The 24,079-nt window shown below is 45.2% G+C and overlaps 1 protein-coding gene across 5 annotated transcripts in view; it reads right to left on the bottom strand.

The window, feature by feature from the left end:
• Positions 1–12,531: 12,531 nt before the first annotated feature.
• Positions 12,532–24,079, bottom strand: part of NEK7 (NIMA related kinase 7) — a 313,090-nt gene continuing 301,542 nt past the window's right edge. For all 5 annotated transcript variants that reach the window (XM_086954906.1, XM_086954898.1, XM_086954922.1 and 2 more), the window contains one exon: positions 12,532–14,609. In XM_086954906.1, coding sequence (XP_086811032.1) covers positions 14,499–14,609 — 111 coding nt within the window. In that variant the 3' untranslated portion in view covers positions 12,532–14,498. The remainder of the gene's footprint in view (positions 14,610–24,079) is intronic.

Below are 24,079 nucleotides of genomic sequence, written 5' to 3'. Positions count from 1 at the left end.
GTGTGGGCCCACTAGGTCCCCACGAGGACAGTAAAGAAAAATGAAGAGGGATTGTTTTCCTACAATTTGATAGAAGAAATGATCATAGCATTTTTCCCAACAAAACTGATTGTTCATTTATACTGTTGCATATCCAGGTTCTGAAGGACACATGTTCACCCCATTGTTATTAATGGGCATAACCTTTTCATGAAAAAGCAGATCCTTAAGAAGAGGTAGACAAAGGGGGAAGGGGATGGCACATGCTCAGATTCAGCAGACACGAGTACAAGCCCTTCTGGGCCCAGTTAGAGCTATTAGCCTGGTCCCTCCTGATTTTCACAGCACAGGAACACAGACACCACAGTGCCATAGCAGGTTTGATAATGAGCCCTCTTGGAGGCTGTATAAAGATATACCTACGGCAAATACACTTTTAAACGCCTCTGGATGCAGATGTCAATGTGGTCAGCAAGATGGCTCCTGCTGATCTCATCAGCACTGGTGTTCAGGGGAACCAACCAGAAGACTGACAGTCTCAGCACTTCTTGGCACAGCACATGGCCCTGCCCCCTGCCAACATGGCAGTCCTATTGTCATTAAGAACGTGCCCAACACTGACCTTTAAGAAAGGAAGACCTTGAGAGCCTACAAGATGACACACAGCTCCAGAACATTGATGTTGTCCCTCTGCTCCAGCAGAGAGCAGAGGCTTCATGTCATCCAGGGCCTCCTCTCCCACCCAGTTTAGAGTCAACATATCTGTCACCACTGTGAGTTCTGAATGGGGTCAAATTGTAATCTTTCATCCACCACAAGACATCCCAAATCACCCAGAAGAAAATGTTCTACTGCATCGCCTCGAAGCAGAGGTTCTACTGTATTTGCCAACTGCAGAATACATCAGGCCAGAAGGCTAAGAAGCCTCAGAACAGTCCGGGCTAGAAGACAGGACCCAGCCCACCACATCAGGATGAAGTCCTTAATATCCTAGACTCTGTATATAGGGCGCAAAGGCTTTGGACGCTACTGGGTCTGTATCAGCTGCTGTAAGAAATTCTCTACAGAGTTGAAGGTGGCATTTCAGCTTGCTGATGGAGAACCCTGGTAGAAGACGCTAGAGAGATGGTCATCTGCCAGAGGCTTGTTACTTGACAGCAGTAAGCTTGCCTTCAACAACCAGTCATAAAGGTAAGGGAGTACATGCACTCCTGACCTACAAAGATGGGACAATCTGAAAGCAACTATGCAGAGATGCACTCAGGAGTATTTAATTCACACACAGACAATGACAAGCACATGAAAACTAACTCACGGATAAACTGGCTAATTTAGGGTAGAAACATGTACAACTTGCTACAAACATAGAAAATCAACAATTAGCAGTATGGCAAGAGATACTGCAAGTACAATCGGTCATTATAAGTTTAATTAATCAAATCCATATCAGCAGACTAAGAAATCAATCGGACTCCAAACGGAACATCAAGATAAGTTGGGATGCTCTAGTACAGACTACAGCTCAGAGAATCATTAAATTTGAAATTGCCCAAGACGATATGATTACAAACCTTGTTGGTATAATTGAACAATTGCAGTGATTTTAAGAACACCTCTGAGCATCTCAGCATATTAGTTCCATGATTCAACAGACTGGCAACAAGATGTTCTAAAAGTCTTGGAATTTACCTAGTCTTTCAACTCAATTCTTTCAATTCCAATTCAAGTTTTTATTACATTGCAAGAGCTCGCTGCAGCCATTAAGACAGCACCATTAGGCAAAGCCTTGGCACAAATGCAATACCATCTGAAATATACGAGATATTCACCCCGATTGCGCCATTATTTCGACCATAAAATTGATTATTAGTAGGGGCAAAAGTATATCTGCCACTGGCTATAAAGCCACTAACAGAGTATAGGTCTCAGACTAGGTCTTAAAAAATTATTTCTATGCTCAACCCTTGGTAGCTTAACTGCGAGCAGGCAGGCTGAATTCAAAGACAGGTATGTGAATCATTTCAAAACACCAATTCAGTAAATAATTAGGACACAATGCATTATACACATCCAACACTACTTTATAAAAATAGGAAATATTTGTATCTTTTAGACACCAAAATGACAAACATCTAATGTAGGGAACCGGAGATATGAATTTCCAAAGATATAGCAATTTCTAGCATTTAGAAACCTATAGCGCCTTATCAGGATATCTGGTTACGATAGACGGGGTCAAAGTCAAAGTTTCAGCCGACCGCAATGAAGCCCTGCTTTGCTACCAGTTGGGGTAGATCTCGGTCACAGTTTTTACCTTCAGACTTTTTCTTTTAAACAAAATTTATTAAGCACCACATATCGAGTGCGAGTTGTCATATCTAGTACATTGTGGAAATTTTCTATTTTCTTATCGTTCACAAATGTTATCAAAATGCATTCAGAGATCCGCTTACATAAGCAGGAGTAAAAATTAAAGCATTTCGTGTATCAATGATAACAGAATTACATACATTGTGATAAAAGAATGATTAGCATAATATGTGATATATTACCAAACAACCCCATTAACAAACAGTACATCCTTAAATAGGACCTGTGTAGTACCATGCATTGTATGAATTAAAATTTGGCGTTGCGGGATACTCGCTTGGGGTGCTCTAGGATACTTGCCCATGCTTTATCAGTTAACCCAGCATCAGACCACTTAGTACTGAGATCATTGAGAGGGATGGCGGCCTGTGCCCGAATAGCCACATAGAGCCATTTAATTAAATGGCTGCTCTCACCCATATAGTATAAGGATCGGACCAATTTGTGTTGTGGAGGCTCATGTCGCTGAGGGGACCATGTCTGCCGAACATAATGAGATACGCCTGCATGAGTTAGGTAAAGTCGATCCGGCACACCAGTAGTCTGTACAAAGGTATCATGATCAAGAAGGGCTCCATCACCAAACAATGACCTGACCTCATCCACACCAGCTTTTGACCAAGCATGTAGCCGAGCTTTTGTGAGTCTGCCACTAGTAGTCGGCAGTCCCAATAGTGGGATATAACTAGCATACAGGATCGTACCCACTATGTATAGCAGAGCCTTCTTCCAGTGAAGTGCTGCCTTCAGGAGCGGTGGAGCAATTAAGGGGATTTTTACTTTTGGCAACATTAGAGTGTAGAGATCCTCGCTCTAGGTCTTGGGTTGTGTAACCTATTTCCTGCAAGTTCCTACCTGTCATCCAATAAGACGACCATTGAAGCTGGCATGCATAGTAGTAAGCTCTGAAGTCGGGTACCCCATGTCCACCCTTGTGAGATTCAGCTGAAGTTTCTTGAGGCTCACCCTGCGGCGACCAAATCCCCAAATAAGCTCTAGTAGTAGTGTATCAAGTGTGTGAAAGGTGGACAGAGGAATGACTAAAGGTAAGTTTGCAAAAAAGTATAGGAGTCGGGGGAGTACCACCATTTTAGAGATGGCAACCTGCCCCATCAGTGACAATGGCAGGGATGTCTAAAAGGATACACTCGAGCGTATTGCATTTATTGCTCTTGACAGATTGCCATTGAGTTCTGCTTGCGCTCTATATATTTGGATTCCTAGATACTTAAACGTATGGTGAGCTACTGGTAGGTTGTATTTATCAAATTGGAGTAAGTTTGGATGGGGTCCGTCAAGGAGATAGAAGGCGTTCGATTTCCCTTCATTAATAGCGAGGCCAGAGATGCATTCAAATTGAGAAAAGATGGTGAGAAGGGACTCCGATCAGGCAGAGAGGTCTCGCAGGTAAATGATTATGTCAGTTGCGTATATGGATACTAGGTGTGTCGTACCTCCTATAGGTATCCCCAAGTGATCGGCAGCCTGCCTCAATGCTATTGCTAGTGTCTCTATGGCAAGAACAAATAAAAGAGGGGAAAGGGGACATCCCTGTCGTGGGCCTCTGTGTACAGTACATTCCCGTGAAATATGACTGCCCATGCAGGCTCTAGCAGTGGAGCCAGTATAAAATAAATGCACCCAGTTAAGATGTTCAGGAGGAAGACCGAAGCGATATAGGGCTGTGAACATGTATACCCATGTAGCGGAGTCGAAAGCTCGGCGTAGGTATAACGCTACACAGCCGGCATTGACATAAACCTCTGGGTAGCCAGCATAATGTGGTATAGGCGTCTGATATTTAGGGACATTGGTCTTTATGTATTACGGTATTTAAGTGTGGCAAGAGTTGGTTAGCTAGGATCTTGCTTAGTATCTCGTATTCTGTTGCCTGTAGAGATAAGGGTTGGTAACAAGATAAATCAGTGCCGTCTCGTCCCGGTTTGGGGAGTGAAATGACTAGCGCCTGCATGGTGGAATGTGGTGGGTGGCCCAAGTCTAAGGCTGTCTTGTATAAGTCCTCTAATTTAGGAATAAGGGCATATGAGTAAGAATCGAAGAATTCTACCGGCAGGCCGTCAAGGCTGCCAGGACTGCTTCTGGTGACCCTGCTGAGCCTGCGAGTCCGCCTGGTGCGTTTGCTGGAAGGCCTGGTGCGATGTACCTGGCTGGTTTCCACCTCTCCCGCCGGGCCTCCGTGCCGGGGTGCCTCTTCTGTTGCCTCTGAACTGCAATGCCCCCATGGACCTTGCCGTCTCGTTATCTTTTTTGAGTTGGCTTAGTTTCTCGTCAACTGTTGCTCCGAAAAGCGTCTCGCCGTTGAACGGTGTGTTCAGGATACTGTGTTGTACCTCGGGTTTGAACCCTGAGATCCTGAGCCAGGCGTGTCTCCTTTCCGTGACACCCATCATCATGAGCCTGCTGGCGGTGTCTGCTCCGTCCAGGGCCGTCTTAAGGCAAGAATTTGCAGCGTTTTTCCCTTCTTCGATCAATTTTTCGGCCTTCTGCCTGGCATCCTGGGGTAGGTCCTTCACCAACTGCCCCAGCCCCTCAATGATCTGGTACATGTGCCTGTTTAACAGGGCGTTGGAATTAGCCATGCGCCAGTGGGTCGCGGCATTCCACTCGATCCTTCTCCCCACCAGATCCATCCTCTTGCTCTCCTTATCCGGTGGTGGGCCAGAGGTAGTGGATACGCTCGCCCTCTTCCTAGCTGTGACCGTGATAATGGAGTCAGCGGAGACCTCGCCCCGAATGTAGGCCGGGTCCTTTGAGGAGTGTTTGTACTTTTTCTCTGTTCTGGGAGTTACCGCCTTGCATGTTGCGGGCTCCTTGAATGCTTCCTTTCCCTGAGCCAGGACGCTCTCGAGCATTGGAAGGAACTGGCTTCTTGTTTGTGTTGGGAGCAAGGTCTCTAGCAGGAAGTCTGCTTTCTGCTTTTCCTCGTTGAGCTTTAGCTTGAATGCAGCTGCGGCAGATTGCATTGCCGAGTTGTATGCCCCGATGTCGTCCGGCGGCGAGGGCCTCCAGGGGTATGAGTCGACCGCCTCTTCCGGGCTCTCGGTGTCGACGTCTAGGTAATCCTCCTCGTGTGGGTCAGAGGTGGCCGACTCGGCGTCCAACCTACTGCCCTCTTCCTCCTCATAGCTGTAATCCTCGTAGGGATTCTCTTCACCTTCCTGGTCGTCGACCATCTCGTCGCTAGGCACATGGTCGTCGACATGTTCTTCTTCCTCTTCGACCAGATCTAGCACGACGTGCTTGGTCTTGTGTGGGATTTTGAAGGCACTCATCTCGGCGTCGAAATCCTTTCTCCGCTGCAAGAGGCTTGCCATTTCGGCTTCTAGCCGACGTTTTTTCCTTTCCATCTCGGCCGCGTTTTCGGCTTCGGAACGTTCGGCCCCTCTCTTCGTCGCCTGGCTCGGCGGCGAGATTCTCGGCGTCGATGGCTTGGACGTCGAACTGGCTTTCGGGTCCTTGGATGGCGCCGAGGCCTTAGGGTCCTTCTCCCTCGACGTCGATCGGTCCCTTTCGGCGACGATCTTCGACGGTTTCTGCTGATCAACAGCTCTCGGCGCCAGGGACTCCTCCGAGGATCCGCTGGGCCTGTTTGTGGTCGCGGACTGCAGATGTCGCTGCGTCGGCGCCTTCGGGCTCTTGGCCTCGTACTTTCGAGATTCAGAGTCTCTCGTGTTCTTGTGGGACGTCGAGTCTCCTACCTTATCAGGTGTCTTCTTGTAATCGGTCTCTACGACCGTGTAGCTGTCGTCTTCGGCGGCAGCGTTGTCCTCTTCCTCCGAGGACATCCCCAGCTCGTACAGCGATGGCGTCGGGGATTTTCCTTAGAGGGTGGCGTGTGCTACCCTCTGCTTCTTCCTCACACGAAGGGTCTTCTGGGCGAAGACGGAGCAGGCGTTGCAGTGCTCGCTTCTGTGTTCTACCGGCAGGCAAAGGTTGCAAACCGGGTGCTGGTCTTTCTGCGCGTACTTGTGTCTGCAGTTCGGGCAGAACTTGAACGGCATGTTGTCCATCCTCGTGCGTTCAGGCCTCCCTGACCGCGTGGACGTCGACGATCGTCGAAGTTCTCGAGGTTTTCACCTTCTTTTCTCTTCGTCAGTGTTCTGTGGAGTCTTCTTTAGTCTTCTTCTTCCAATATCTTCTCCAACTTCCAATCTTTTCAGCACTTTCTCCAAAAATGTCTGGAGCCCAACGGGAACGATCCAGACCCGACCGCGGAAAAAAGAATCTGAAGATGGCGCCCAAGAGTGGGAGCTTCCGCAGGAAGCATGCCGACGTCACCGGAAATGCACCTGAAGAGGTGTGACGCAGACGCCCACAGGGGCTACAAAAAAAAACAAAAAAAAAAAACAAAGAAAAGACTACGAATCAGGACTCAACCACAAGACCGCGGAATATGCACAGCATAGTGAATCCAGAAAGATTCATGCTGCAAAACAAGATAAATCAGTGCCGTCTCGTCCCGGTTTGGGGAGTGAAATGACTAGCGCCTGCATGGTGGAATGTGGTGGGTGGCCCAAGTCTAAGGCTGTCTTGTATAAGTCCTCTAATTTAGGAATGAGGGCATATGAGTAAGAATCGAAGAATTCTACCGGCAGGCCGTCAAGACCCGAAGCCTTATTACGCGATAGACCTTTAATGGCAGCCCATATTTTGTGTCTAGTGATGAGGTCTGAAAGCGCCTCCTGATCCTCTGCCTTGAGATGGGAGTATGTTAAGCAGTCGAGAAAATTATCTATTACCTTTGGACTTAGAAACTTTTCTAGAGCTTTTTCTCGCGGGGTTCCTCGATGATCTTCACCAGGTTGGATTTGGTGAAGGTTCGCCGGCCTCGGATTTCGCCTACTCCGGTCAAACTCTGGAAGTAGGCCCTATGGAGCTTTTCAGCGGGACGAACCTGGACGGTAGGCTGGCTCGCGGTTCAAGGCAGGTGGCTTGGCTGGCCAGGTTGAGTTGGTCACCTTATGGAGCGTTTTTCCAAAGTTGCTCCAATGTTCTCTAAACTCCTGGAACTTCTTCCTGAAGTTCCCCAAAGGGTCCCAAAGTGTCTCAAACTCACTCCAAGGGTCTGGAATCTCCAAGATGGTCCGTGAAAGTTGAGGACTTCAGTTCCCACAATCCACTTAGACAAAACCCTTACAAATCCACTGGTAGTTCTCCAGGTTGAGGATCCTTGGCGGTGATGTTCCGGGTGAGCTTTGTTAACCTGTAGCTTGCAGGGAGTCCACTCTTTGATCCTTTTTCAGCAAGGTAATCCACAGGCTGCAGTTTCAGAAGGTGCAGAATGTGCAATCTTCAGAGTGCAGGCCTTTGGAAATGCACATCAAACTTCTTGGCATGGCCGGTCTTGCTTTCTTAGGTTTCAAGCAGCATGTCTGAGGGGCTCTACCGTTCTCAGATCCTTATTACGTCTCTGGGTCAAGCAGGAGGTCACTACTGTCCAATGGGCTGCAGGGTACCACCCAAAGGTCCAGGTCCAGGGAGGACCTGGCCTGGCAGTTCGGGCTGGACTGTGTCCATTGGGTGCAGGGTCAAGACTGATTTGCATATGGCTGGGTCCAAACAGGAATGGCATGGTGAGCAAAAAAACGATGGATTTTGGCCCAGATCTATGTACTGGGGTGAATATATGACATTGTTCTGCATTCTGTCCATCAATTGTTCTTTTTGCAATTGTTACCCCGAGTGGGACGGGTATGCCTAGACGTGGGTCTGTGCTCTCCATCCCACTGGACTCAAGCTATCCTGGCTGATGAGGGTTGAAAGCCCGAAACTGGTCCTAGGATGCTTGTTTCCAGTCCAGGGAGGACCTGGTCTGGCAGTTCGGGCTGGACTGTTCCCATTGGGCGCAGGGTCAAGACTGATTTGCATATGGCTGGGTCCAAACTGGAATGGCATGGGGAGCAAACAAACAATGGATTTAGGCCCAGATCTATGTACTGGGGTGAATGTATGACATTGTTCTGCATTCTGTCCATGAATTGTCTTTTTTGCATGTTAACCTATGTGGCAGGGGATTTGCAATGGGTAAAATGACTTGGGCAATTTTTCCACCACCAGGGATTATAATAACATATTTTATAAGTACTCTGCCTATATCTACAGGACCCCAACCCCTGGTATACCTAGCGGAGACTTTAAGGGTTCTGAATATGCAGAAGTATTGCAGAGCCTCACTCCACAGAGGTCCTAGCACCAAAGTCGAGTCTGTGCAGCACTTTATCACAATGGGGGGAGTGAAATGTGCAATTTCCCTTAACCAAGGGCATATACAACTCATTTTTATAAGGGTCCACCTCATAGATACCTGACCCTCCCCCACCCCTGGGACATCTAGGGGAAACCGTGGGGGTACCTAATATGTGCAAACATTGTAGATTATCAATTTTTTAGTGCCCCAAATACCAAAGTCGAGTTTGGGCACAATTTACTTTGTATAAGCAGTCCTGCAACACAGAGCTACTTTTAAACTGACCTCAGATTCAGCAGTGCTCACATGCAAGTGCAGAAAAGGGCTGCTGGCCTCTAAACTTCCATGCCCTATTAGATACCAGGAACTGAGAGGTAGTTTCCATCTCCCTGCACTATTATGTACTCGGGCCTTATAGGGTAGGCCATGCCAATCACAGGGGAACCCCAACCCAAAGTGTACCCTAGTGTATGTAGGTGTTTTCATTGTATTCCAAGTGTCTTTCAGTATAGCACTGGCCCTGGACCTGGTTGGGCAGAGTCCAGGGTAAGTCAGAGTCAGTTACTACCAGTACCAGTCAACAGAAAGTTGGAGGGTGTTCCGGTCACAGGATGACTTTGCAACAACTGGTTAAAGGAAATCTGGGATGGCTGACCTCTACACCCTCATGGAAGTATACCACGCCTGTATTGTGGGATTCATAAAAAAGATGAGCGTTCTGAGTAGACAATAAAATCACTGCTCTGTGCAGATGAACAAGTTACTTCTATAAAAGTCTTTCTGGTGATTATTCTAACAGCAGATTCCTCATGTTGGGACTATGAAGATGCCTTTATTATTCAGCCACTTCTAAAGGCGCAACGCCCCCTGACACAATCTCACAACTCCATTCCGCCTTGTTTGTTACACTACCACATGGCAGTAGTAGGGTTGTCTGTGATTACCTGGATCTTTTCTTCCGTGATGGATGGGCGGAACGCTCTCAGTGCTAAGTAATTTGCCACTGAGAATAAATTAAAGTGGGTTTGTGGCAGCTACAGGGTGGGGTAGCGGTTTGAATAGATTGCTATCTCTGGGCGCCTGGATGCTGGCGGCCGTTACCCTTCTTCTGACCCTGAAAGGGTTCAGAGGCTTGTCGCTGCTAAGGCAAGGCCTGACTATTTCTTTGCTGAAAAACTTTTTTGCAAGGGGCTACATTGTTGGGAAACTCCTCAATCGCTGTGCTTGTCCAAGGGAGCACACTGTTGCCTTGCTGTACTTGAAATGCTCGAAGGCAGAGGCAACAGAGACGGGTGCCATCGCAAGGAATATCTATTGGCTACTGTTGGACGTTGCTCGACAACCCCGTTGAATGATTGGCAGCATGGCGCAGAAGAACCACACTGTTTCCGTCTATCCAACCGAAGCAGCCGAGAGTGTCCAAGCCCAAGTGAATGACGTGCTTCACAATGTCCTGTGTCACAGACTGTCCTGAATGACCTGCTCAACTGCGCCCATCAAATCTTCAGGTGGTTAAAGCACTCCAAGGGCATTTTTGGAACCCCAAGACAAATTGGGACAAAAAAAAGTCCTGCATAGCATGCCAGTATCTGCACAGAAGGCAACTGAGTTCACTGAGCGTCGGGTAAGAGTAGTGGAGGAGGCATTGCATTTGGCGAAAGGTTTCATATGTTTTGACTATCTGGCGGGGGCGGGGTGTTCAGAAGTGCACTGTGGTTTAACTTGCTTGATGTTGGTGGAGAATGGCAGAGCTTCCTTTAGCCAGTCTGTGTCTCCTTGCTATTTGTCAGTTTGCTGGTTGGCACGTTCCTAGTTTTGTCAAGGTGCCTAGTAGTGTGTCAGTAAAAGCCTGCCAACCTGTCTCTAAGCATTACAAATGCAACCATTCATTAAAGTGCTGAAGGAAACCCCATAAAGACCCAATAAGACTCATTTAATTAGAAATTAAAAAAAATCTGCATATGCAGATGATGTTCTGCTGCTTACCCCAAACCCTAAACAAGATTTATTGGTGGGCCAAGAAAGATTAGCTCACTTTGGTACATCAGCAGGATACAAGCTCACTGGGGTAAAACAGAGCGCACGTGTATAGGAACTACAAACTAACTAGAACGAAACATACACAGTGGCCCATATGTGAAATCTTGGGAGTTAAACTCCCCTACTCATATGATGAACTCTGTGAAGCGAACTATAAACAAGTCCACTGAGCGATTCCTCAAATGCTTAACAAGTGATAAGGATTTCCCATCTCTGTGCTGGGGATAATTAACATTATTAAAATGATAATTTCTAAGATATTATACCCATTGTACGTCCTTCAAATACATCTCCCACTTCATTTTGCAAACAACTGGAAACACTAATAACTGCTTTTATATGGGTACATCAAAAACCATGAAGGAGAAGGAGGTTTCCTAAACTGCCGGTAAACAGAGGTGAGTGGGCTATATCAAGTTTACGTTTTTACTATGGGGCTGCATTGTGCAGAAGACTCACTAAACAAGAACAAGGCACAAACACCTAACACAATCTTCATAAAGGCAATATTAGAAGTTATCACCAAATCTACATTTGTTTCAGTTCTTTGAACCCAAACATCACTCCAGAAAAATGTTTGGGAGATCATATTCGAACACTTTTGAGTAGCAAAACATCATGGTTACACAACCCTCAGGGGAGTTTAGAGACCAAATTGAAGTGCCTAGAAATGTTTACGTGATTTACAGGTCAGAGCACTAATAAACAATAAAAAAGGATATTTCACATGGGCAATTAGCCACGACCTGCACAGCCCTGCAAACTATGACATATAAATGGTGGCAGAGTATTAGACTTATTTAGTGGAACATGGATAGGATCAATTAAATCTCTGGGCACTATAAATGTCTCAATGGCAACAAAGGTCTCTAGAAACAATCATAGAGTCTACTGGTGTGAGCATGAGGGCTTCTAAAATAGCTAAATATTGCTTACAGCACCATCGGAAAAGTTTTGATTTTTATATTGCACCCCCTACGTTGAGCAAGTGACATATTCCCAAAGATAAGTACTGACATAGATGTAACTAACAACAAAAAATAGGGTACTTAGGTTTGCAGCATGTTAGGTACTTACACCATATTGGGAAAAATTACTAGCTAAAAATGTGGTTGCCAAAGGAGCTAAAATAAACTACAAAACAGAATTAGTTTTGATGGAATATAATAGGCATGTGCATAATTTATTTGTTAACGTAGTCATGTTGATTTCAAGACAACATATTGAATGTACCTAGAAGAGCAGTGTTTAGCCAGACCTCTCCCTATGTATGGTCCCATGAGTCTCTCGACATTTTTAATTTGGAAAAACAGTTAAATGCAAGTAAACCTCATAACAGATGTAATTATGTATGCTGTCATCTTAATAAAATGTAATCCGCATCTGGATCTTAACGATATATGCAATGTATATGATCCTCCATTATTGAAAAAAAGGAAGCGGTGGTCATAAAATACCAGTGTTGAATGCATAATTTCTCTGATATTGTGATCTTTAACGTGAATGAGAGAGCTAGATGGCTTACGAGACTGAAGAGTGCTAAACCTGCCCATCCCAGAAGTCCCTTGCATCGCATCCAACAAAGCCCTTGGTAAAGATAAACAGGCGAAGGTGAGTACATCTGTGTTGAATTACATTGTCACAAAGAAAAATAATCTTTATCTCTGCATTGTTTTCGCAAAAACATTGTACTAAAGAAAAATAGGACAACTACTGTATCAAATGTATCACTATTTCTAGCAACAGAGCTTATGTACCTCACTGCACATTACAAATGAAATTATACAAAACTTACAATTGTCCAAGTGTATTTTACAATAAACTGCGCCATGCACCAAACTCATACATAAAAATATAAGAGACTTAACATCAGTCCCAACCAGAAGGTATATTGTTTCTCGCCAATGAGGCCTATCAAAAAATATAATTCATAATTTTTTTAAAACAAACATACTTTTATTGAATACATAGTTATATTTATTTTTAAAAAATGCTTTAAATTAATAGTGAGCTAGGCACACATGATTTAACTCAATAAAAATATAATCCTTTAAGCTACAGAATCTTTATTGCATTGTGCCTATACTTTCCGATTAAGATGTCCTGAATACAGCCTAGTGCAGAATGGGAAATTTGACTTGGCTTACATGCACAAGTTCATCCATGAAAATAATCATACACGAGAAAGGTTCATTAAACCAATAGGGATATTTTAAATTTCTGGTTTCATCAGTTTTTATGACTCTTTTCTACTTTAGTTTTTTCATCGCCTTCCTGAAAAAAAATGTGTCAGGGAAAAGGAAAAATGTCACTCGCATATCACACTGAACAAATTTCAGACGATATCTCCGCGCAGAATTACTATGCAAATTCCTTTACATGTGAATACGTAATTAGTTGATGCAATTATTTTCTTTTGGGGACTTAATGGCACACTACATGGAAGACAGTTCATCAAGACTGTCTTCAGTCACTTCAGTTAGTATGTGCAAACATATTAAGAACTCCGAAAGCACCAGTTTTTGATATCCAGAATGTCCTCGGAAGTACATTACAACTTTCTGATGAATAATATTGTCACATCAAGTAGCCACAAAGCACTCAGAAACATTTCACTTTGTGGTTATCAAAAGTTCCTTTGTAAAGCAAGGAAGAAAAGCTGGGAAGGGAAGTCCATGACGATTCAATTTCATTGAAATCATTATATTTGTGTTAGAGACTACATAAACTATGACAATTAAAGCTATTCTGGTTCAATTTTTTGCAATAACATTAAAAGTGTGTTTTCCCCATCCATCATCGTCCACCTCCCGGTTAGAGGGACCCTACAATGAATATTTAAATCTGCATTGAAATTGTGGGTACAGAACAAAGATTATGCACAAATACTGGAGTCCAACTGGCAGAACATTTTATATTTATATATATATTTATACACAACTCTGGAGAAAATATGTTACAGGGTGCATATCATAAGGCACTAAAAAGAAAGTGCCCACGTTTTTTGGTTAAAGGAGCAAAACATCTTCCAATCTAGATAAGAAAATAAAAATTAGACTAAAAGGTTTTGCTAAAACCTTCAAAAATATTGAGTGCAATCAAACATATCCACACACACAGCATTCTGAACAGGACAGATTAAACATTAATTTTACACAAGGCACTTTTCTTACAGTATACTAAAGCAATAAAAATATAGACAAAGAATACACATCTGAATACAGGCCAAAAGGAGAAATATGAGATCCTTTGCATAGGTGAAATATGTATTTGAATTAAAAGACAATTTGATCAGAATTAAAATACATACTTAAGTTTTAGCATGCCAACTTATTTTTATGTTAATTTATTCCCACCTTAACCTAAATGTAGTCTGTATGAATCTACTGTGTAAAAACTAAACTATTTTTAAGTTTGAGAATAGCGCCATTTTAAGAATGAACCAATTTAATAAATTCTATTTTTTTCTTCAGAAGAAAAAATTGTAAAAACTATCAATAAAGTAAATATATTGGAGTAAAAAAAAAACGTATATACGTGTGCCAATCTCGATTGTCCATAAATAACGGAGTCATGTGTTCAGACATCTAGTTCATAAGGAGTCTATCATTCAAGACAGTATAATGTGCAAAACTGCAGCAAGCTACAATAGCGAGGTCTCAGTACGGGAAAGAAAGTATTCAGTCAAACTTCAGAACAATAAGGAGACATTACTTTCAACTTCTGTACGAACCACACTTTTACTTTTCTATCAGGATGACTGCTGTACCATTTTGACTGTGGACAAGGAAGTGTGTATGAAAACAGGTTAAAGATTAAGCACACTTCGGTATATCTCTGATCAAGTAATGTTTTTAAAAATATATATATATTTGGATAGTTGTTTCTCTTCATTATCTGTTTAGTTGCTTGCCGTCACCGCATGCATACGTTTTGCTATTTCATATACATAGGTTATATCTGGCCGCTTTTCCGGGTCTGGATTAATGCAAGTATTAACTAACATCCGTAGCTAGAAAAGAGAACACAAAAGATTCATTAAAAAAGTGTCAACAAGAAAACATAACTGAAATAAAAATAACAATTGTTCATACACATTTCTAAAATTTACAGAAAGCACAGAGACTGGATGTAGAGGTTGGATGTGCCTAATGTACTATATTATAGCACATTAAATGTGTTAATTAATTCCAAAAGCTTTTCTCACTTAACATCTTAATAATCATAATACCGTGCTAATGTAGAAATAGCAATATTGATGGAAGCAAACGAAGCATTACTTTAGCTAAAAAGATTATCAACAAATCTGGTGAAATGCTACATATCTATTGTGCACCAATGTTAATGTGTGTAGTGTGTTTTGATGGTTTAAGATATGTATGCTATTTGCGCAAGTCAATGTCCATTCTGTTCATTTGTTGTGGGGGAAAGGTCAGGTCAAAGTGGAGCTTTTCTGCAGTTACGCCATCATGTAGTAAGTTGCAATTGTTCATAATAAGAACACTTAATAGTAGCATTACAAAACAGGCTTATCACTGCCTTTTTTAATTTGATTTATATGTTGAATATGCTACTTACCAGTATGCATCTGTTCTTGGCATGTAGGGCTGCTAACATTCATATCTTAGCATTAGATCGCCACCTAGTGTTGGGTCCGGATGATCGCACATTGTTGTCCTGGAAGAGTCTTCGAAGTATCCTGAGATGGGTGGCTCCTCCCCTGGACTACAGTGCGCATGGGCATCGGCTCCATCCCCAGATTGTTTTTCGCCATTGTGGCAGAGGATGGAGTGAAAAGTGTAAAGGATGTCCATGCTAATGATTGAGTACAATAGTATATCTGCAGCTGCGACAGGCACCGGGGAGGAGGGTGGGCGATATGAATGTTAGCAGCCCTACATGCCAAGAACAGATGCATACTGGTAAGTAGCATATTCAGTTCGAGGCATGTGGGCTGCTAAATTCATATCTTAGCATAGAATACATAGCAGTCCCTCCATTAGCGGCGGTTGCCTGTGCCAGCTGCAGAAACCTGAAAAAGTGTTTTGAGAACAGCCTGTCCTACAGCCGCTTGCTGTTTGGAATGTACATCAACACAGTAATGTTTTGTAAAGGTATGTGGTGTAATCCACGTGGCTGCTCTGCAAATGTCCTCTAGAGGAATGTTACCTAGGAAAGCCATGGATGCCCCCAACTTGCGTGTGGAGTGTGCCTTTGGGGGTATTGTTAAAGTGCGCTTGGCTTTTGATAACAGATTTGAATGCACTTAACAATCCATCTGGCTATTCCAGCTTTGGAGATCGGGTTGCCTTTGTGTTGTGGTGAGAAGGCAACAAAGAGTTGTTTCGTCTTCCTAAAGTGTTGTGTCCTGTCTATGTAGTACATCAGTGCCCTCCGCACGTCTAACGTATGGAGCATTCTTTCCGCCACTGTTTGTGGGTTCTGGAAGAATGCTGGCAAATCGATAGTTTGGTTGAGATGAAAGTGTGACACCACCTTTGGAAGGAATTTGGGGTTAGTACGTAGCACTACCCTATTTGGATGAATTTGAATGAAAGGCTCTTGTATTGTGAGTGCTTGCAGCTCACTAACACGCCTTAGTGACGTAATAGCAATTAGGAAAGCAACTTTCCACGTTAGGAATTGCAGTTCACACGAGTGCAGTGGCTCAAATGGTGGTCCCATCAGTCTGGTGAGGACCACATTGAGGTTCCAAACCGGAGCTGGCGGTGTTCTTGGGGGAATGACTCGCTTCAGACCTTCAAGAAACGCTTTAATGGCAGGCACCCTGAAGACCGAGAGATGCTGCCTATTTTGAAGGTAAGCTGCGATGGCGGATAGATGTATTCGAATAGAAGTGAACGCTAGTTTGCACTTATAAAGGTGTAACAGATAGCAAATGATGTTAGGGATAGATGCATCTAGCGGGTTTATGTCATTGTCCGCACAGTAAATGACAAAACGCTTCCATTTTGCGGCATAGCATGCTCGTGTTGAGGGCTTCCTCGCCTCCTTGATGATGTTCATGCATTCAGGAGGTAGGTTGAGGTATCCAAACTCTAAGATTTCAGGAGCCAGATCGCTAGGTTGAGCTGTTGCGGATCTGGATGCTGAATTTCTCCATGGTTCTGCGTCAGAAGTCTGGGCGTGAGGCGCAGTCTTTGATGCGGCACCACTGAGAGTTCGAGGAACGTGGTGTACCAGGCCTGGCGCGCCCACGTTGGAGCAACTAGGATGAGTGTCATCGAGTGTTGCCTTAGTTTTCTCGCCACCAGTGGTATCAGAGGTGTCGGGGGAAAAGCGTAAGCAAATTTGCCTGACCAGTTCATCCATATCGCATTGCCCTGCGATTGGGGGTGTGGGAACCTGGCGGCGAAGCTTTGGCATTTTGCGTTTTCCCTTGTGGCGAACAGATCTATGTCTGGACGACCCCACCTTTGGAAGTACGGCTGGAGTACCGATGGATGTATCTCCCACTCGTGCATTTGATGGCTGTATCTGCTGAGCAGATCCGCCATCTGATTGTCCTTCCCTGGGAGGTGTTCTGCCATGAGGAAGATGTTCCTCTGAATGGCCCACTTCCACATGCTCTGAGCCAGGTGAGACAGCTGTGGCGAGTGGGTGCCCCCCTGTTTTTGGATGTAGTACATCGCGGTCATGTTGTCCGTCCGGACTAACACCACCTTGTTGCACAGATGTACAATGAAGGACTTGAGTGCCATGAAGATCGCCATCAGTTCTAGATAGTTGATGTGCATCTTCTGTTGCTGCGTCGTCCATAGCCCCTGCACCGTGTAAGTGAGCAGATGAGCTCCCCATCCCTGGAGGGATGCGTCCGTTGTCAGGATAACCTGTGGCACTGGCTCCTGGAACAGTCGGCCCTTGCAAAGGTTGTGTGGAGTCCACCAATGCAGAGAGGTGTATGCCCGACTGGTAACCAACACTAGGTCTGTTAATTGTCCCTGAGCCTGTGTCCACTGATTTGCTAAACACTCCTGGAGCGGGCGCATATGCAACCGTGCGTGAGGGACTATGAAGATGCAGGAGGCCATCATGCCTATCAACTGCATGAACACTCTTGCTGGAAGTGAGTGTCCCGGCCTGAACTTGTGGATTAAAGACTGCATGCCGTCTATCCTGACCTGGTTTGGTTGCGCCTTGGCCGTCAGGGTATTGATTGTCGCACCCAGAAACTGTCGGACATGTGCCGGCTGAAGGTGTGACTTTGGGTAATTTAGCGAGAAACCTAGGTCGTGAAGGAGGTGAATGGTAGTTGACATGTCCGCGGCGCACTGCTGTTCCGACCTGGCTTGAACGAGCCAGTCGTCGAGGTAGGGGTAGACATGGATGTTCTGCCTCCTGAGGTGCGCTGCTACTGTCGCCAGACACTTGGTAAACACCCTTGGGGCAGTTGTGACTCCGAAGGGTAGGACTTTGAACTGATAATGCGTGCCCTGGATAGTGAACCTGAGGTACTTCCTGTGGGACGGATGTAGCGGAATGTGGAAATAAGCATCCTTGAGATCTAAGGTTGCTAAGAAGTCTCCTTTGTTTAACATAGGAAGAATCTGTTGCAGTGTAAGCATATGGAAATGCTCTGACAGTATGTACAGATTGAGGGGACGGAGATCCAGAATTGGTCTGAGAGATCCGTCCTTCTTTGGAATGAGGAAGTACAGGGAATATACCCCTGTGCCCTCCTCTCCCACTGGCACGAGCTCGATTGCCCCTTTTTGCAGCATCACCAACACTTCCTGCTGCAATAAGTGCAAGTGCTCTGCGGACATAGGTCTTTGCCTTGGCGGAATGTTGGGTGGAGTGGATTTTAACTCTAGACAATAACCGTACTGGATGAGCTGTCGCACCCACCTGTCTGTGGTGATGTTGATCCAGACGGGCAGGAACTGCTGTATTCTCCCCCCGACGGGTGTTAAGTGGTCGGGGGGCAGTGACAGCGAGTCACTGGCTGCTTGGGGCAGAGGAGCGTGAATTGTTGCCTCCTTTGCCGCGTCCCTTGTTGCTGTTTCCCCTGTAGCCCCTCTTGTTTTGTTTGGGGTACGAGGATTGTGCTCCACCTCTAGGGAACTGTGATTGGTGACCCATCTGTCCTCTGGTGATTCCACGGGCACCTGAGCGACGAAAATTATTGCCACGAAACTGCTGTGATTGCAGGGCCCCCATAGATTTAGCAGTTTCAGTATCTTTTTTAATTTTTTCCAGGGTGGTGTCAACATCTGGACCAAACAGTCTCTCCGGATTGACTGGTTGATTAAGTATGGTTGTTTGAATGTCAGGTTTGAACCCCGATATGCGGAGCCACGCCTGTCTTCTGAGCATCACACTGGTATTAATGGCCCTAGCGGCCGTGTCCGCGACATCAAGTGCACACTTTATGGCCGCGTTGGAAATCAGTTGTCCTTCTCGAATAATCATTTTGGTGCCCTCTTGAAACTGTGGAGGCAGGTGTTCGACAATCTGCTCTAGTGTGTCGTAATGAGATCTATCATAACGTGCCAGTAGTGCCTGTGTATTTGCAATACGCCAGAAATTGGCAGCCTGCGCAGCCACTCTTTTGCCTCCTGCCTCTAGCACTTTGGACTCCTTATCCGGGGGAGGAGCTTCACCCGTTGATTGGGAGTTGGCCCTTTTTCTTGCGTTTGCGACCACCAGGGAGTCAAGCGGCAACTGTCCTCGAATGTACGCAGGGTCCGCAGGCGCTGGTCTGTACTTTTTTTCAATACGTGGGTTGACCACCCTTGCCCTGGTAGGTTCCTTAAAGATGTCCGCCGCATGCTTGAGGACCCCTTTAAGCATGGGCAGTGTCTTGACAGTTTTTTCCGAAACCGAAAAAGTGTCGAACAGAAAGTCTTCCTCCACTGGGTCAGCATGCATGTCCACATCATGGTTAGCAGCTGCCCTCTCAATGAGTGCATGAAAACCTGCAGAATCCTCTGTAGGGGATGCACGTGTACCGAAAGTCTGTGGGTCTTGTCCCATATCTTGGGTGCCTTGGTCCCCAATGACATCATATGAATCTGGCTGTGCCTCAGGTTCATTGACTGGGAATGTATATTGTTCATCTTCAGCATAGCCCTCACTTTCAGAGTGGTCTGGAGACGGTGTTGGGCTCCTTCTTGGAGGAGGCTGGATAGGTTCCATGAGGCCTGAGGCGTCATGTTGGTACTTCTTCTTCTTTAGGGGGATGACATAGGATTCCACCGGCTGCGAAGTGATTTTCCTTTTGTAAAGGGTTAACTTCCCCGTGTCCGCATCTATGAAGCACTCCGAATCCTCTTCTTGGTCGTGCACATGACCTGAAGATGCCCTTGCCGAAGAAGATTCCGACTTCTTTGGCGTCGATTTCGATGAAAAAGCCTTCGGCGCCACTTTTGGTGGTAGAAGGAAGAGGAGTTTACTTGCGGGCTTGACCGGGACGTCTGCCTCCTTTTGCGTCGATGGCGTTGGCGCCGACGAAGAAAAAGCCTTCTCCCTAATTCTTTGTAGTGAAGGAGCAACGAGAGATGTGTCGGTGACCGATGTCTTTGGCACCGACGAGGTGGCCTTGTCTTCGGATGCGACGTTCCGTTGGTCTTTTGGAGGGATGGACGGCGCCGACCTCGAGTCCTTGGAGCGATGCGCCGATGTTCCTGTTGGAGCCGGGGCTGCGTCGCTTGCTTTGGCTGGCTTTGCCGGCGCCGGCGCGCTTGTCTTGTGCGTGCCACCCTTTTTAGAGGATCTCTCCTCCGGCGCCGATTTCGACCCTGTGGAATCGCCGTGTTTCTTCGACTTCTGCGGACCGGAGGTCGACGGAGTCGATGAGGCTGCCGGTTTACTCGACTTTGCTGTAACGACCGCCATCTTAGGGACGATTGAGTCCTTAACTTTCGCTTTCAGTTTCGGGTCGGCCATTTTAGGTGTAGTCGAGACCGCTTCTTTCAGTTTCGGTTTCGATTCCCTCGGCGCAGCAAGTATGTCCGTGGCCGGGCCAGCAGGCGGGGCCGAGGCTTGCGCTACAGGGTCTTGGGTAAGGCCGACAGGCGATCCCGCGACCCTTTCCTGATGTTCGTCAACTTCGGGGCATAGCTCGTCCCCTGAGCTATCTTCCGCGGCCCCATAAACCATATTGTCGTCCCCTACCTCGTCGACGTATTCAAGGCCTTGATCCACGACCCCGTCGTCGTCATATTCCGGATCAGCCTCGACCTCCGTCTCAGGCGGGGAGATTTGAAGATGATGGCTCTGGTCCTCCTCTTCTTGGTCGTCGAAGATGTTTTCTGGATCCGGGGCCGTCTGCTTGGCCACCAGGCGCACCGCGCGCCGAATCGTGAGAGTCTTCTTCGACCTGAAACTCGCACAGGCCCTGCAACTTCCTTCGTCATGGTCTGGCGAAAGGCATTTATTACAGACCGGGTGCACGTCTATATGTGGGTATTTGGACCCACAGAGCGGACACAGCTTAAACGGACTCCGCTCCATGTTGGGAACTTGGTGTCGAGTCGCGATGAGAAGGCCTCGATGTCCAAAGAGTTGGAAAAACTCCGCTGATTCCGGCTCCGAGAGACGGAAGAACTCGAGACCGTACGCAAACAATACCGACGTAAAGAACCCAAAGCCTTTTGGCCTTTAGAAATGATGTTTTTTCGGTTCCGACGGAGAGACGTCGAGACCGCATCCGAACCCAATGGCGGAAAAAAACAATCTGGGGATGGAGCCGATGCCCATGCGCACTGTAGTCCAGGGGAGGAGCCACCCATCTCAGGATACTTCGAAGACTCTTCCAGGACAACAATGTGCGATCATCCGTACCCAACACTAGGTGGCGATCTAATGCTAAGATATGAATTTAGCAGCCCACATGCCTCGAACATTAATTTATTGCAGCACATGCATAGAATCTGCCTCAGGCTGTCACAGTGAGTTGGTGGGGATAAGAAAGAGCAAGTCATACCTACGTAATGACATCAGGATAGAAGCTTGAAGAAAAGGGCTGATTCACACATAAAAAGCAAAACAGCGCTAAAGCATCCATGTATGCCTATTTTCACAGCAATAGCAACAGTCTCAGGCAAGCTATGGCATCTGTAGCTAACAGAGCATATAGATATTTCACAAAGCTCAAAATGAACAGTCTTAGCAATTGTGAGAACGTGCAAGGGCAAATTCATATTTCTCTTTTCTGTCTTCATACTGAAAACACTTTTTAATGGTAAATCTCTTCTTGCACAGCCCCACAAGAAGTGGGTGTCAAATACATGTTTCACCTTAAATATTTATATGTGCCTTTGTGGGGTGTAAGTCTACGTGTACAGTCAGGTTGTGGGATGCACTGTGAGTCCTAATGAATACCTGTGTAATACCAAATTTCTAGTGTTCACAAGATTTGCAATAAGCACCTATCCAACACGCCCATGTAAATACTATAATCTCATGACTGACGGACAGACAGACACACACACACACACACCCCGCCCCCTCTACCGGAAATTAACTTGGAAAATGTTCTTCCTTCATTCCAGTGGCACCTGCAATAATCTGCAGATCTGGATTGAAATCTGCAGTGCAAATGAAACCTTTTGCACATTACTACACTAAAAGATTAAGAGTAAGCTCGTTAGGGACCAAGATTTATAAAACATTCTAGAATGTATATTTAAAGATTCCTGAACTGGGCAATTAAAGAGAAATAAGTCCCAAAGTCACTGACCGATTACCACTTCACCATGGTGTTCACCACTTTATAAACAGAAAACATTTTCATACAAGAGTATGATATATTTAGATTTCGTTTTGACCTTTTTCATCTGATGCTAGCCGTGCCCAATGGAGCCCATAGGGGACAAGTGCTGCCAGCTTGCGGCTGCGACAATAAGTCTCCACAAGATCTGGCGCACTTTTTATTTATATGCTCCTATTACACCTTACCTCGAAAAATGTTTTTAAAACCTCTCCTTAAAAAACTGAATTTCGTGCAAATAAGGCCCGCACTAATTTATCTTAAAATGCTGCACTGTGAAAGCACTTTATACGTATTCAATTTTTTAAAGACAGCCCTGAGATTTAGGAAAAGTAAGGAAGGTTAATAAGTATCTTGATGAATTGTACTGTCGCTCTTGCATGAGCTGTGATAGGCTACATCGCAATCCACTGTTTTATATCTAACTTTTTAATTGATGAACTGATTACATATGTGTTACCTTTTTTCTCTGTACTTTTATGACTGATTTTACTTTCAGTCGAATATAGAAATTTTGAATTGAATTGAATTGATATATTTACAGGGAGGGTGAAGCCGTTTTTCAAATGGGTTTGCACAAATGTTAAGTATCATGCGGTAAACGGAAATGTCAGAAATGGTCTGAAGCACCCCAAAGAGGTACATTTTCAAAGTACTGATATAAAATATGATATCAACAGTTCAAGTCTAAGGTTTCTTTAGAAGCAGTAAATACAGCATAAAACTGTTTTATTTCAGATTTTTTCAAGGCCTGTAAAATATGTGCACGTCTTGCAATAAACACAGTTTTGTGGATGAATGAGGAGGCAGGGGGAGGGCGTGATGTATTATTTCTAGAGTGCATGTGTTGTAAAGTAATGAAAACAAAAAACAAACCGAACAAGCGGTGAATGGTAGAGATTAGTTCGAAAGGGGGAAACGGCTACCAAAGTGAGTTTACAAATCGTTTGAGGGGAAAAATCGCGCAAATCAGAGATGTCTCAATATTCAACACCAGAGTGACTGTGTAAGAGGGGTAACCACATACAGAACCAAGAGTAAGCATAGGCAGGACGTCATTACTCTTTCTCACCAAGTGCAAATAGAGATAAACTAGAAATCAGAGCAATGTTGCTACTCTTTGTATGGAACAAGCAGCTTATCACAGGGAAGAAGTTTGGAATGGTTTGCAAATCTGAAAGTGAATAAGATATTACATGAGAAGCCAAATAGGTACGAATTGTGAATAATATTTCTAGTAATCTAATGGTACCTAAAGCAAGGCGTTGTGTGCCTCGGGTAAGGTAACAATTGTTGAGGGTTCTGTACCGCTGATGTACAGAATCGTACTAAGGGTGATCTTGAAATGGTTGACCGGGATTAATAGGTAAAAGTAATGCAGCCCTATGGCCCGAGCTTAGGTGAGAATCAACTAACAAACAATATCAAATCTTAGATTAAAACACGGATGAAAAATAGTTAAGGGGAGTAAGCCTTAAACATCAAGTTATGATCAAGCAGTGCTTAGAAAGATGCTAGAACCCTGGTATAGGGATTTTAGACTATATTTATTGTGTGTTAACATTGTGTCCAAATCAGTAATGAACAAAGCGTATATGTATTCTAGAGCTTTCCTGACATGTGCAGACCTACTGGCAGCCTTCATTCAACGAGGGACGCCTAAGGGAATCCACCACTATGTTGGGCTGTCATTCTTTTCCTGTGTACTGAAGAAGACCCGCCATGACACTTGCTCAATAAAGCTCTTG

Source organism: Lissotriton vulgaris, chromosome 1_1 (assembly GCF_964263255.1).
Source record: "Lissotriton vulgaris chromosome 1_1, aLisVul1.2, whole genome shotgun sequence".
Classification (NCBI taxonomy): domain Eukaryota; kingdom Metazoa; phylum Chordata; class Amphibia; order Caudata; family Salamandridae; genus Lissotriton; species Lissotriton vulgaris.
The sequence above is the reverse complement of the archived record's forward strand: the minus strand, read 5'-3'. Positions and strand labels throughout refer to the sequence as shown.